The sequence below is a fragment of the Carassius auratus genome, chromosome 7 (assembly GCF_003368295.1).
Source record: "Carassius auratus strain Wakin chromosome 7, ASM336829v1, whole genome shotgun sequence".
NCBI lineage: Eukaryota > Metazoa > Chordata > Actinopteri > Cypriniformes > Cyprinidae > Carassius > Carassius auratus.
In genome coordinates, this window is record NC_039249.1 from 4383366 (window position 1) to 4397574 (window position 14209).

Consider the following 14209-nt stretch of genomic DNA (forward strand, 5'->3'; position numbering starts at 1 on the left):
AGAGAGAGAGAGAGAGAGATAGAGATTTTTAAGAAGTATTTGTTTTACACTCTAATTTAATATTCATATATCACAGTATTTTTATAGTACTACAAAGGTATTTCAAAGAATACTACAGTATTACCATGCTAGATAAAGGGGTAGGTAGGTAAAAAAAAAAAAAAAAAAAAACTACACACATAACAAACATAGTGTGCCCAGGTGCTGCTACTTTACAAAAATACTCCACAATTTGAGCTGAAAAATATAATGTTCTCTTGAACCCCAAGAACATGCTATTCAATTAGAAACTTTACATAAGAAACTTGCAATAACGCAGCTAATGACTATGTGCCTCCTTTGCACTTCACCTTAAACACATGTTAAACAGCAGCAGATGGTGGAACAGAGGGAGAGAGGTGTTTCCATTGCTTTAGCACTTTTGTTTGACAGCTTGCCCTGTAAGTCCATCCCTGCTCCAGAACTCTCTGCTTTTCTTCTTCTTCGTCAGGCAACCCTTTTTTCCATTTCCACTGAAAGAAAATAATTTGTCCCTGCCTGTGTCCCTCAACAGAGGAATCGATCAAAGGAGCCAATCAGTTTATTCCGACCAATTAGCCCCCTTTTGCCCCGAGCATTGGCTTAAAGCAGCCGGCCATAATCATCGGTTCCACCTCGTAATTAGTTGTAATTCTAGTGCTGACATGGCTTAAGATCCTCATTTAAGGGCTTGTCACTTTGGGGGTGGGAATGTAGCATGGAGAACAGGAAAGCCTATGCTCTCTTAAACACAGCAGATGTGTTCATCTATTGATTCCATCCCTCCTCCATATTGTGCAGCGCACAGCTGATAGGAGAGATGGGGAAAGGAGGATTGGCCAGATAAAAAGGTGAGATGAATGTGTTAATGAAGAGAGCCATAGTATATTCCATTCGGACTACATTCCCACTGACTGTAGTGTTTTCTAACTCAAAGGGATAGTTCATTTAAAAATGGAAATGTGTTAAAAAAAATGTACACATTTTAATTTTTTTTGTAACAGCTTTGGAGAAATTTAGCATTACATCATTTGCTCACCAGTGGATCCTCTGCAGTTAATGGGTGCCGTCAGAATGAGAGTCCAAACAGCTGATAAAAGCATCACAATAATTCACAAGTAATCCAAACCACTCAAGCCCATCAATTAATGTCTTGTGAAATTAAAAGCTGCTTGTTTGTAACAAACAAATGCTTAATCCATTAAAACACTTCCACTAATGAAAAAGTCCATCCCTTGATGCCCTCTATAATCAAAATCCACCTGCTTATTTGTTTAGAACCGTTTTGGACTGTTTTTGCTTATAAATGTTGCTTGATCGGAGCATATTTCTCTCCTGATTCAGATGAGATTAGTTTTTCACTGAAGAAAGCAATATCCACAATAAAGGACTTTACATTTTAAAATGTCATTGTAAAATGTTCTTCAAAAGGCATTAACCAATAGACTGGAATTGTGTGTATTACTTGTGAATTTGTATGTTTTTATTGGCTGTTTGGACTCTCATTCTGACGGCACCCATTCACTGCAGTGGATCCATTGGTGAGCAAGTAATGTAATGCTACATTTCTCCAAATCTGTTCTGATGAAAAAATAAACTTATCTACATCTTGAATGGCCTGAGAGTACGTCCATTTTTAGTAGATTCTCATTTGTGGGTCAATTAATCCTTGAATAATTCTGCATCCTAATCTCAAATTTAAAAACTAAACATCTTTTTGCAACCTAATCCCAAAATGTCCTTTTTTTTCATCCAGCAACCCACCAATCAAGCACAAAGGGTGGCTGAAAAGGCAAATAATCACTTTTCAAAAGAACTGCCATTAAATGGACTCTCGCTTTCACGCTTTTCCCAATGCAGGTGGATCCTCTAATTAGAAGAACATTTTGTTTTGAGCGGCTCGTGCTCCATCTTTATTGTCCTGCCACCATCGATTTCATTTCCAACTTTGCCTCAGCCGGACTGCCGTCAATGGACCGCTATATTTATTGTCCATGGGGTCATATTCTCTCAGACCTGACCCTTTGACCCATGCAAATGGATTCATGTCGTACTGAAAAAGCCTGATTGAGTTTTAACAAGGCGTAATGCTCTTGGATGTAGAAACCAATGAATATATATAAAGGAACAGCCGACATGAGAAGCAGTTTGGGAAAACCAACACACGAGAGAAGGAAAGGTCCTCTAACAAGGGGACAAATAATGAGGATTAGCATGACAAGCAGGGCCAGGTTTTGAAGGCTTATGATGCTTTAGATGGATTTTAATGCACTTGAGGAAAAAAAGACTATGAAAGGTATGATTCACATTCACACGCTTTAGATTAAAGAAAATAATGCTGGACTTCACATTAGAAATTTTGCTTCAGTTGCCCAATAAAAGACTGAGGTTTGGCCCTGGAATTGTTTTATGATTATATTAACCCAACAAAAGTGCAAAATTAAATTTTTTTTCAAAATGGGTATACATATTATAGACTTCTACTGTTTATTTAAAGTTAGTTGCTGTGACCTAACTTACAATCTAACCCCGTTTATGCATAATTAGATTTTTATGTCATTCATATATGTTTTTTGTTTTTTGTTTTTGTTCTGATTTTTTTTTTTTTTTTACAAATAATATATATATGTATGTATATATGGTCAGATCGGATGTAGCCCACTTTTGGTACACATTTGTCCCCAAAATACACACACACACACACACCCGAGGTGACCAAGATATCAAAATAAATAAATTAATGTGCTACTGTAATTATTGCATTCATGTTAATTTAATATGTTGTTTGAATAAACTTAAAAAAATTTCAGCAAAAAAAAACTTGCTTTATTGTATCTAGGATGCTGAAGTAAACACTTTATAAACCTATTTGGTGAAAGGTGAAATGCAAGCCTATATTTATGAATAAACATCTGTATTTTATGGATAAGAGGGTATTTTGGGGTTATATGATCTGACATCTGATAACTTGACCACAAAATGCCATGAAAACATAAAATTATATGTACTGATCTTGACACACAGTCATGAGGATCACTTCCTGTTTATGAGTTTCTTGTCACATGTCAACAAATGGCTTCCTGCTTGTTGTTTGCATCTAACCTTAATTTGAGTTTTTTCAGATATAAATAACATCTTAGAATTAAAAAAGTGTGTTCTATAAAAACTGCAATATAAAATTAGTTATTTTACTTCATTGTAATCTCTATTTACTATATATTTTTATTTTTATTCAACAATGTGTTATTTACATATTTCACACAATTAATCACAGTGTTTTTATACAATTTTTTTAATACAATGCCTTTTAATAATCTATTAACTCTTAAAGCCACAGAACTTCTTCACAGTTTTAATTTCTTCAGGACCCCAATTCAACCCTCGAATGGGATCTTCAGCGTCGGGACCCAACCAAAATGAAGTGTTTTTCCCTCAACCACGAGTAAAGAAGGATTCAGTGACAGATTCAGGGTAAAAAGGTCTATCGGCACAGATGTACCAATCAAGCAGTGCCAATCAGCCCTTAAGAGTGATATAATTATCAGGTCAGGAGGGGAAAGAGTGCTGAAAGAAAGACAGCACCTTTCCTCCAGCCCCCCCACTCACTGCCCACCATTATACCCAAGCAACAACAGGCCAATTTGTCCGTGAGGCCCTTGTACCCACACTCCCTGCCGAGTTATTTAGCTCCTCTCCTGCTCTTCAATGGCAGGTACTGATTAGAGGGGCTGCAATCTCCCTCCCTGGTCCCTTTAAAAAAAGAAAGAAAAACTAGCCCCCTTCATCCTGGCAATCTTTAATCTGATTATAGGCTTTCTAGGGCTTTTCAGACAAGACTGGCCATGTAGGACAAAGGCAGGCCAAGTGGTTCCACACACAGCCTCTGAGCTATGTGATCCAAGTGTGGATCTCTGGGCGCTCGAACTCCGCTGGCAGTTCTTTTGAGAGTAAACTAAGGCTGGGTCGGCCCACCTGCCCGCCTGCCGGCCCGCTCCCCTTCACACAGAGGATTAACCAGAACATCTCTGTTACAGGAGCGACACCCGACCCCCCCGGCCCCTGCAGACTTGTTTGATTAGAGAGGAGAAGAGACCTGACCCTGGCTCTCCTGCTTTCAGCCGCTCAGCTCCATGCGGCGGTAGATCCTCAGCTCTGGGCTCCGCCCCCCTTTTCCTCATCCCCATGGGAAAACTGCTCAAAATCAGCACTGCCATCCGTCTAGTTTATATCTTGTAATCCCTTAAACCTGAGTGAGCTGTTGCATATCTGCCCTGACACAATTTTCTTCTCGTTTGACTTGCCCTTGCAGAACATAGACTCTTAAAAACAAAGATTGGCATTGATGGTTCCACGAAGAGACTGTAACATCCATGGAAACTTTCTATTACACAAAAGTTTCTTTAAAGTGGAAAAGGGTTCTGTAGATTATTTAAATATTCTTCACACTAAGAATAAAAATGGTTGAACTTTGAGGAGACTAGGATGGTTAGATTATGCTAGCCTTTAATTTAAGAGTGTAGATTTTTATCCCCTTGCATTAAATTGAATAGTTTTTATGAGGGCAGACCATTCAATTCTAAGAGTTTGGATGGGAAATTAATGCATTTTATGTAAAGAACTCTGTAGATCTTGGTGGTGGGGTTGGAAAATTTTGAAAAAGGTGGTGTGTTTATTTTAATGTCTAAAGTTATGAAAAATATTGAAGCAAGATATTATAAAATTGTGGATGACAGGAAACGGAAGTTCAAGCCAAGCACAGTGCATTGTGGGATACAGTGTGCTCTGTGTATTCTGCACATTTTAGCGAAGGTCTTGTGTCTATTTTATGCATACAGAAAATGTACACAATTTGCTCCATATACATAATCTATACTGTATAATGAGTTTCTTCTTTCAAAGAAAAACAGGCTATTTTGTAGTTTGTCTGGTTGAAATATTATATGGCACTTTTTTAATCATACAAATGGAAAAATAAGCATAGAATCTATGTCAAACTGAATAAAAAAGTAATATCAAAACTTGGAAAATAAAATTGTCTGTTCATCATTTTTGTTCCAATATAAATATATAAGTAAATAATAAATATCTATATACTCAATATAATATTAATGGCAGAAATAGTAAGACTATTTTTGTTTTCAACAAAACCTATTTTGAGTCTTTCTGACCATAATATTAAACAGCTCTGCTTTTGTCAGGAGTGAGTACAGACACTCAGCTTTAATAATGGCACACCTGTTAAATTCATGAACATAAAATCAGGCACAGATTAAAGTCCTTCATGAAAGCTCAAATTCTCTCACCATCATTGGCATACTGTGCTCATTCACAAAAGCAGTGTGTATTTGAAGTTCATTAAATGTCATGGTGATTGATCAGGAAATGACCCATTTGACCCCGTTTGACCCTCTACAAGAGTCTATTTCCATTAGAATGGAGGAGTCTGGCCTGAGGGTGACCAAACTCACACTAACAGATGACCAGCAGCTCAATTAAAGAGCATTTGACAGACTCTAGATAACAGTTAGTCAATGCATGTCTCTAGTAGTTTTACTTTTACACAGTAAGTTATAGTATTCACAGTAGTTTACTATTCACAGTATTACAGGATAAATTAGCAGTAACACAACAGATTTATTATAAATTAATTTGTTTAACAAAAGACAGTCAAATATATGAAGTGCATGTCTTTTACATAAGTACTTTTTTTATATATAAAAAATACATGGCCTGTTCTCCTTAATTATAACATTCAGACTAGTGATTTGGGATATTTGGCAGAAAATTCTGTAATTTAGTTATAATTTAATTATATTTCAGACAATTGAAGAAACAATTAAAGTACATTTACATTAATTTATTTAGCAGATGCTTTTATCCAAAGCGAATTACAAATGAGGACAATGGAAGCAATCAAAAACATCAAAAGAGCAATAATATACAAAGAATAAAAAGAGTTCATTTAAACATTTAATAAACTTTGGTATAAAGTACAACAGCTGTTAAAACAGACAAACATTTGCATTTAGCAAGTACACAGTGTTTGAGCACCAATGTAAAGTCAATTCAATTCAATTCAATTCAATTCAATTCAATTCAAGTTTATTTGTATAGCGCTTTTTACAAAATAAATCGTAACAAAGCAACTTTACAGAAAATTATGTTTCTACAATATTTAGTAGTAGCTAGTAGTTTGTGCACATTTGAAAGGATTTTAGAAAAAATAAAAATAATAATAATAATAATACAAGACGTAGTCAGCTAGACGATGAACTATCAATATTATTAATTAAGTTATTATATGATTCAGTCACACATTTGGCAATAATTGTTAGTTCTGTTTGTTGATTCAAGGTTAACATCATCTGATGCTAATGTAAAGTCACTGCATTTTACATTTGAAAAAGAATATAAAGCTTCATGATAAAAATAAAAATGCAAAAAAAAAACATATTTTTAGCATTCTACATGGTCTAAAAACACTCCGAGGTCATTGACCTCTCAAAAGTCAAAAGTCCAAAAAAATATATATATACATATATATTTACATATATAATATATATTTTTATATATACATACATATATATATATATATAATCTTCATGCAATCTTTCACATAATCAAATCCGGTCTTTGATTCTGATTGGCTGCGTTCAAAGCTGTTGTAAATTACACTGCAATCATACACCTTTGTTTACTTCTGTATGTTGCTCAGCAACAGTGGCTGTTTCTGAAGGAACTACATTGTTTGGTGGAAGAATACTGTTTTTATTAATATCATTACAAATTATTTGCTATTTTTTATTCTGAGAAACCTAACTTCATATATGGAATAATGGTTTTATAAAAGCAATAACCCCATGAAGCAGTGGCTTAGCTGTCCCTTAGCTGTTATAAATTCACTGTAAACCAGGCTTCTCGGGGCTAATTGCTTTAATAATAAGTCTACATACCAGGATGGAAAAATTATCACATCACTGGACACTTGAAATAAGCTAGATAAATAACTAAAACATTCATAATATCAAAACTATAATATTCTTTAGTCAGTTCATTATCACAGCAGCAAACTTGACAGAGTGCAAAAATTATTTCATTCTTTTCCAGAATGATTGAAACTAAATGCAGTTTAAGCCTAGAACTAGTAGTACAGTTGGATTATATAATATACATGCTTTAGTTTTAGAAATGATATATGCATAAACTTATTGATCCGATTAATTCCAGGACTCTAAAGACATGAAATTGAACTAAGAGCTGACCCGACTGGGCCTGTGCTCTATTAGGCAGGCCAAATACCTCACAAAGGTATTACAGGTACTATATTCTCTTCAGAGCAGACTTGGTCTGAACATTCATTCTGTCTTTTCATTTTTTGGGCCCAATATGATGTGATGTGTTTCCTCTTTTGTCATACAGACATTTTGCATTAGCTCCGTTCAACAGTGAAGTTAGACTCTGACCTGAATGGTGAAACAAAATGAAAGAAAATAAATATTGTGGAGCTCTGGTATGCATAAAAAATACGAAAACAATTCATAATTTTATATATATATATATATATATATATATATATATATATATATATATATATATATATATATATATATATATATATATATATATATAAATATATATATAAAATTAAAATAAACATGTATGGTGTAAATTGATTTCTTTACTGAGATTCAGCTACAAAATTAACAGATGGTGTTACACTGTGATAAACTGCACTTAAAGCTGGAAATCTGTTATGTGGTTGTGTACTGCCATCTCATGGTGCAACAAGAACAGAGTTTCTGTTGCATTTCACTATATAGACTCTAGACCCATTTAAATATTCTTTTAACAATAAAAATGAAATAAAATGACAAAAATATTCAACTTAATTTCTATATATAAATCTTATAGGGTATTATAGGCTATAGTATTCTCTCTTTGCATAACACCAAGAGAATATACTTACATCATGTCTCTATTTTTGCCGACCATGTGGCTGTTGAACTCTAGAATGGGAGGGATGCTCTCTTCATCCTCAGGCAACTGGAAAAGATTATTTAAATCATTAAACACAGTTTGGACCGAGAGAGTTCACACCGTATAAAAGTAACCAGGGCTATGCCACATTTATTGGTTCCCAACCCTGGTCCTTGAGGCACCCCAACACTGTACGTTTTACATGTCTCCTTAATCAAAACACACATGAGTCAGGCCATTAGCTCATTAGTAGAGACTCCAAGACCTGTGTCAGAGAAAGGAGTTCTATTGTGTCACCTAGCTGTGAAACAAGTAAATATAAGTGAAATCAAACCCACCTCCCAGTACAACTCATCATCGAAGCAGTTTTCATCAGCCGGGTCTCCCCAGCAGCACGGCAGTCTCAGAATAAAACCTGTAGATACATATATGAGGACTATTATAGCTCAGTAAAAGTAAAGACATACAAAAATGTGTTATTTAAAAAAAAATGTTTTGGACGCTCACCTACAACAGCTCCACCTACGATTCCAAAAGCAAGAGCAACACAAAGACCGGCGGCCTGGAAGCCTCCCTGCATGGCAGGCGTCCTCTTAGCGAATTGCCCTTCAAAATCAAAGGTGTTTATCAACCTGTTGAGAAAAAGGAATTTGTTTTAATATTCAAAAAGGCTATTAATATATAGTAATGCTACTGATTTAGCTACATTGACAATATTGCCTGAGAGAGAGAGAGAGAGAGAGAGATTTGGACTGAATTGAGCTGGATAAGACAATTAAAGCCACTTTGCAGAATTAAAATTTTTATTTCACCAAACAGTTTAGAGCCACACTCACCCTTCATGCCCGTAGACGCTCTCACTGGCAGTAGCTGCTGTGATGGCACCCACGACTGCTCCCAGGATGCCGGGCATGGCATGCAGGTTATGGACGCCACATGTGTCTTGAATCTTCAGGTACTTCTCCATGAAGGGCTGCAGGAAAAAAAAAAAAAAACACACATATGAATCAATCTGCTCTCACTTGGCAAATGATGCTCAAATGCACCTGCTCTTCTGTCAGACTCACAGTGATCACCAGGTAGCCAAATGTGGAGAGTATCCCGCAGATGAAGCCCACGATGAGAGAACCGTATGGTGATATCATAAATTCAGCCGCTGTTCCCATGGCGACTCCCCCAGCCAGAGTTGCATTCTGTATATGCACCTGAGTTGCACAAAGCATGTTACAAATTGGATTATCAGAGACACTAGTTTTATGGATATGTTAAATGTAATATTCTATGTCTTTATTTTTATATTTTCATTTTAGTTGAAGTGTGTATTGTATTTAGTCCTTTGTGTTAAAGTAAATGACAAATGTTGACTGCTGAAGCTAAATAAGTTTTTTTTTTTTTTTTTTTTAAATGGTTTTAGTTTAGTTTGAGTTTAAGTTAACTGTAAAACCCTGCTGGAGATGTAATTGAAGTGCTGTAATTTACCATGTCCAGTTTTCCCTTTTTGGCTGAAAGGCTTGATATGGCAAATGTAGTAAGGACTGAAGCAGCTAGAGAAAGGTAGGTGTTTATGGCGGCCCGATGTTGTCCGTCTCCATGATCTGCGATGGCAGAGTTGAAACTGGGCCAGAACATCCAGAGGAAGAGGGTGCCTGTAAGAGGAAACATTTTTTGAAAGCAGCTCATGCATGATCTTATCACAAGCATTTAATTATAAGAAGTCACTTACCAATCATAGCAAAGACATCAGAGTGGTAGGCAGATCCGTTCAGATTCTTGCTTTGGTCTAGTTTCGGTCGATAAAGAATCCACGATATTGTCAGACCATAATATGCTCCGAAAGTGTGGATGACCATAGATCCGCCGGCATCCCGAACCTGTGAAGAGTAAGAGCAGTTTGGAAATATTCAGGACTTGGGGATATTCACCAGGGCTGTTATAATTAACTGAAATAAAGCTGAAATGAAAAAAAAAAAAATAATAAATAAAATAATACATATACATATATATATATATATATATATATATATATATAATAAAAAAATAAAATTGTAGCAGTTAAGTGCAAAAAGATCTGAGTAAATATGATGTTAATGCAAGTTAAATCTTCCATCAACATGCTGGTGCAATTAAAAAATAAAAAATCTACATTTAAAGTTGTACTAACTTAATCTTTGAGTCTTTGAGTTGCAATTTACAGTACTACTAACTTTAAAATGAAAAGTATATATATAAAGCTGATTAAAAATATGAATAAAACATCTAATAGAGTATAAAATAAATAACACTGCTACTCACATGGAGAATATTAAGAATGATGTATTCCTCAACTGCAAACAGTGTAATGCCAAATAGTGTCAACACCATCAGCTGCACTGGGCTGACTTTCCCCAGCAGAGCTCCATAAGCAATCAGACATCCAGCTACACAGAAGTCAGCATTGATGATACTGATGAAAGCAAGATGGAAAATTATGGTTAGTTTTTAAAATTCTTCATTTTCTATATCTGATGCACTGATCAGGAAAATACATTTTGCAATGTGAATTAAGCATGCATATGATGGCACTATATATAAAAATTTACTTCATGTGCAATAGACTTAATGAGTCATTCCAAAGGTGTGAGGTGCGAAACCTACTTCTCAATTCCAATCTTGATTAGGCCATCAGCTGGGTCCAGAGAGTGAAACCAGCCCTGCATGAGAAGAGCCCACTGCAGACCGAAGGCAGCAATGAGGAAGTTGAATCCGACCCCGCCGAAGCTGTAGCGCTTCAGGAAGGTCATGAGAAAGCCAAAACCCACAAAGATCATCACATGCACATCCTGAAAACCTGCCCAGGCAAGAACAAAGAAGGTTAATGGATGAACATATAACAGGACCTAGGAATATCATTAAATAAAACTATTAAATGATTAAAAAGTATCTAATTAATTGTGTTATAATTTATTGCTCCATCAGTGTCAATCCCTGCAGATCTTGAAAACTTACTTGGGTATCTGTAGTAGAAGTCGTTCTCGATGTCACTCGTGATGTTTTTCGCATGCTTGTAGTCAGACCAGTGTGCATCCGACTCATCATTATAACGCACAAACAGTCCAAACAGGATGATCATGGCAATCTGCCACAGGAAGCAGACCACAGGCAGACTGATCCGGACATCAGGGTTTTTGGGCTTGCACCAGAAGCTTCGGCAGCAGGCAGCTAAGTTCCCCATGGTGAAGTCAAGAAGTTAAGAGTTGATTTGTTGGGAGAGGCTCTCTTGTAATTTCTGTGTAGGGTGCAGCTGTATTTATAGCCGGTTATCTGGAGGTGTGTCTCCGCTCTGCAGGTGTACCTACTGGAAATGAAATCCGGGTGACCATGACACTCACCTGACAAGACTGATCAATATCTGCTCTGGTCTCTGTCTGACTGACTTTTAAAATTTTTTTTTTGAAAATGTCACACCAGTCTTACTGGACTTAATTGGAATTACACTTGGACTATTCAGAACAACTTTGCAAGTGCAAGTGCAAGTTGTCTTTTTTCTTTGCACTTTTCTGTTGTGGATTTTGGACTTTTGGAAATTTTTTATATATCTGAACTGATTTAGTGTGCTGTGGATATCCCAACCCTCAAAATCAGGAAAATCAGGGCAAACACGTTAATGACTAAAGAGTAGGAAACTGCCAGTGCATGCTTTGTAAAAATCGATTCATTTCTTTTTATGATGCTTTATTGCTTTTGTTTTACAGGTAATCTGAAGAAATCAAAATGCCTTTTAACTCATGCAAAGAATCTGCGTGATTCATGATCATCTGATTGTAAGTAAAACTCTACATGCATATCCGTTTTAGCAGTTTTAGCAGTGACCAGATTTTTAAACAACATTTCCCAGTACTTTAATAATGTTTCTTTCATCCAGTATGTATGAATTTATTACTAAAAAAATATTACTAGAGGAACAGGACAAGGCAAAAACATGATGAAAAAAAAAAGAAATAACAGAAAGAGTGATCTGCAAAACCTATAAATGTTCCCTTATACATAAATGGTATGTGCATTTTAACCTAAAATCCTAAATTGACGTTACATAAATTAAGTTTAATTATTCTGCATGAAAGAAAATTTTCACTTTGAAAAACTTTTTTTTTTATCTTCTTTTTCATCTTAAGGAGATAAAAAAAGTAAGAATGACTTTAATAGTTATGATCAAGCATCTTTTGTAGGCAGTCAACTCCTAAGTCATAAGACACATGTAAACGGCCAATATCTCAATGATTGACATTGTTCTCTGTGAGGTACATACCAGATATTATCAGCATTTTTCTGAAATAGCTGAACTGCTGTGTTACATAATGGAATCACCGGTTTCTGCTCTATTCTTTAAAAACTGCAAAAAATGAGGCTACATGATAAATTCAACTGAACACAAAATTGTAAATCTGAAAGATGTTGTCACATTAAGGGTTATAACCAAACCTTACTGAACATAAAGCACTTTTCAACTTCTGAATATATTGCACATCTGATGACAGCAGTCACTTAACTGAGGATTTAGAAAATCCTACAAATGTGCATGCATGCAAATTTTGAAAATTTTAATACAAGCTACTTTTATGTATAACACTTTTGACATCATGAATTATATATAAAAAAAAAAATACTTTTTCAATTTGCACTTTTTCTGTCTTCATGTCAGTGCACATTGTGGATTTGGGGACTAACCATTTTTTTTAAATGTTCTAAAATCATCACATTTTTCTAACTTTTAGCAGCAAGGGCTTCATTACCAAATTAATATCTTAAATTTATATTATTATGTCTTGAAATATTTTAAACAATTTAAATATTTGAAATTTGATTATTTATCCGTCTCTTCATACTGTATTTAATCTATATGCTATAAACAAAAAATAAATAATAATAAAATTTTACATTATATATATTTAAATGATGGTTTTGAGGTACTTAAAAACGTTTAAAATAAAAAATAAATAATCTCTCTTGCATCATCCATTTAACAAGATACACTATACCTGTTAATGTATACTTCTTTCCACTTTGTCAAATAACAGTAAAATGATCAAAACTGTGAAAAAACACCACATTAACATTTATACATTTAGCAGACGCTATTATCAAAAGCTACTTGAGGTTGAAAAACAAGTAGTTACTAAAAATGTTACAGAAGTGCATAAAAGCAATTTATATGAGTACACCAAATTGATTTCAAGCATTTAATCAGAAACCTTCAAGATACCAGAAACAGACATAAATCAATTTGTTAAAATTTTCCCCTGGTATTATATTAAGTAATTTGTCTCGCATCCCAAAGTCAGTTTTTATGTCTAGACAATAAAAAGGAGGTGTGTGCATATCTTCATGCTTGACTAGAGAGCATGTGGCTCTCGCAGGGCTTTTGGAGGTGTGTTTAGAGAACATGCGACAGTAAGTGTGGCCCTTAGATCTGAATCTGGACGGCATTCCAAGGATGACAGGAATCACATGGCCATGCCTAACCTTTGTGATCTGTCACCAGCACATTCCATCACTGGCGACATAAGGATATCTATCACATGATCCACTGTCAATCAGAGAAAATCAAGCCTTCAGTAATGTACAGCTGATTCAACATGAAGATAACATTTGATTTTCAGTGCAGTGATCACTATTATCAATGATCACCAAATATGTCCAATAATGTTTTAATACAGTGGTCATTTCATATAAGATGTGCCTGCATAAAACTCAATTTACATAACTTTCTACAAAAAAAATATATATAAAAGTGTGCATTATATTATAATTTGAATTACAAGTCAGATTAACAGTTCACTTGGAAGTATATTAAAACACACCATGCATTTCTATTCATGCATATATAGGCTAATAGTGAAGAGTAAAAAATAATAATAATAATGCTTGTATGCTCACCAAGGTTGCATTCATTTGACCAAAAATACAGTACCAACAGTAATATTGTGAAATGGTGTTCAAGATTAATCACTTAAATGCACCCTTGCTAAATAAAAGTATCATTATGTTAAAAAAAAAAATAAATAAAAAGCTCACGTCAAGCTGGTAGTGTATCATGTATCATGCAACTGTTTTTATTTTATTTTATGATTAATAACAAAAATTTATTGACCATCAAATCAGCATATTAAAATTATTTCTGAAGGATCACGTGACACTAAACAATTGTAGTAATTATGCTGAAAATTCAGCATTGCAT

General features: G+C 34.8%; 1 protein-coding gene across 1 annotated transcript; it reads right to left on the reverse strand.

Moving 5' to 3' along the window:
• Window positions 1-6990: 6990 nt before the first annotated feature.
• On the reverse strand, window positions 6991-11275 carry LOC113105572 (ammonium transporter Rh type C-like). The gene is made up of 11 exons (XM_026266712.1): window positions 10981-11275; window positions 10630-10822; window positions 10288-10438; window positions 9719-9866; window positions 9475-9641; window positions 9063-9200; window positions 8832-8968; window positions 8503-8627; window positions 8334-8410; window positions 7985-8061; window positions 6991-7481 (listed from the first exon to the last, which is right to left on the reverse strand). The coding sequence occupies exons 1-11, from the start codon at window positions 11204-11206 to the stop codon at window positions 7448-7450; spliced, it is 1473 nt and encodes a 490-aa protein (XP_026122497.1). The 5' UTR covers window positions 11207-11275; the 3' UTR covers window positions 6991-7447.
• Between the last annotated feature and the right edge of the window lie 2934 nt (window positions 11276-14209).

Bases quoted from the DNA above. Each gene is read 5' to 3' on its own strand.
- LOC113105572 (XM_026266712.1), bottom strand. From the start codon at position 11,206: ATGGGGAACTTAGCTGCCTGCTGCCGAAGCTTCTGGTGCAAGCCCAAA. The intron at 9,201-9,474 runs GTAAATTACAGC...TGTGCAACTCAG, and splicing joins AAAAGGGAAAACTGGACATG to GTGCATATACAGAATGCAAC. The intron at 8,062-8,333 runs GTGGGTTTGATT...AATCTTTTCCAG, and splicing joins ATGATGAGTTGTACTGGGAG to TTGCCTGAGGATGAAGAGAG.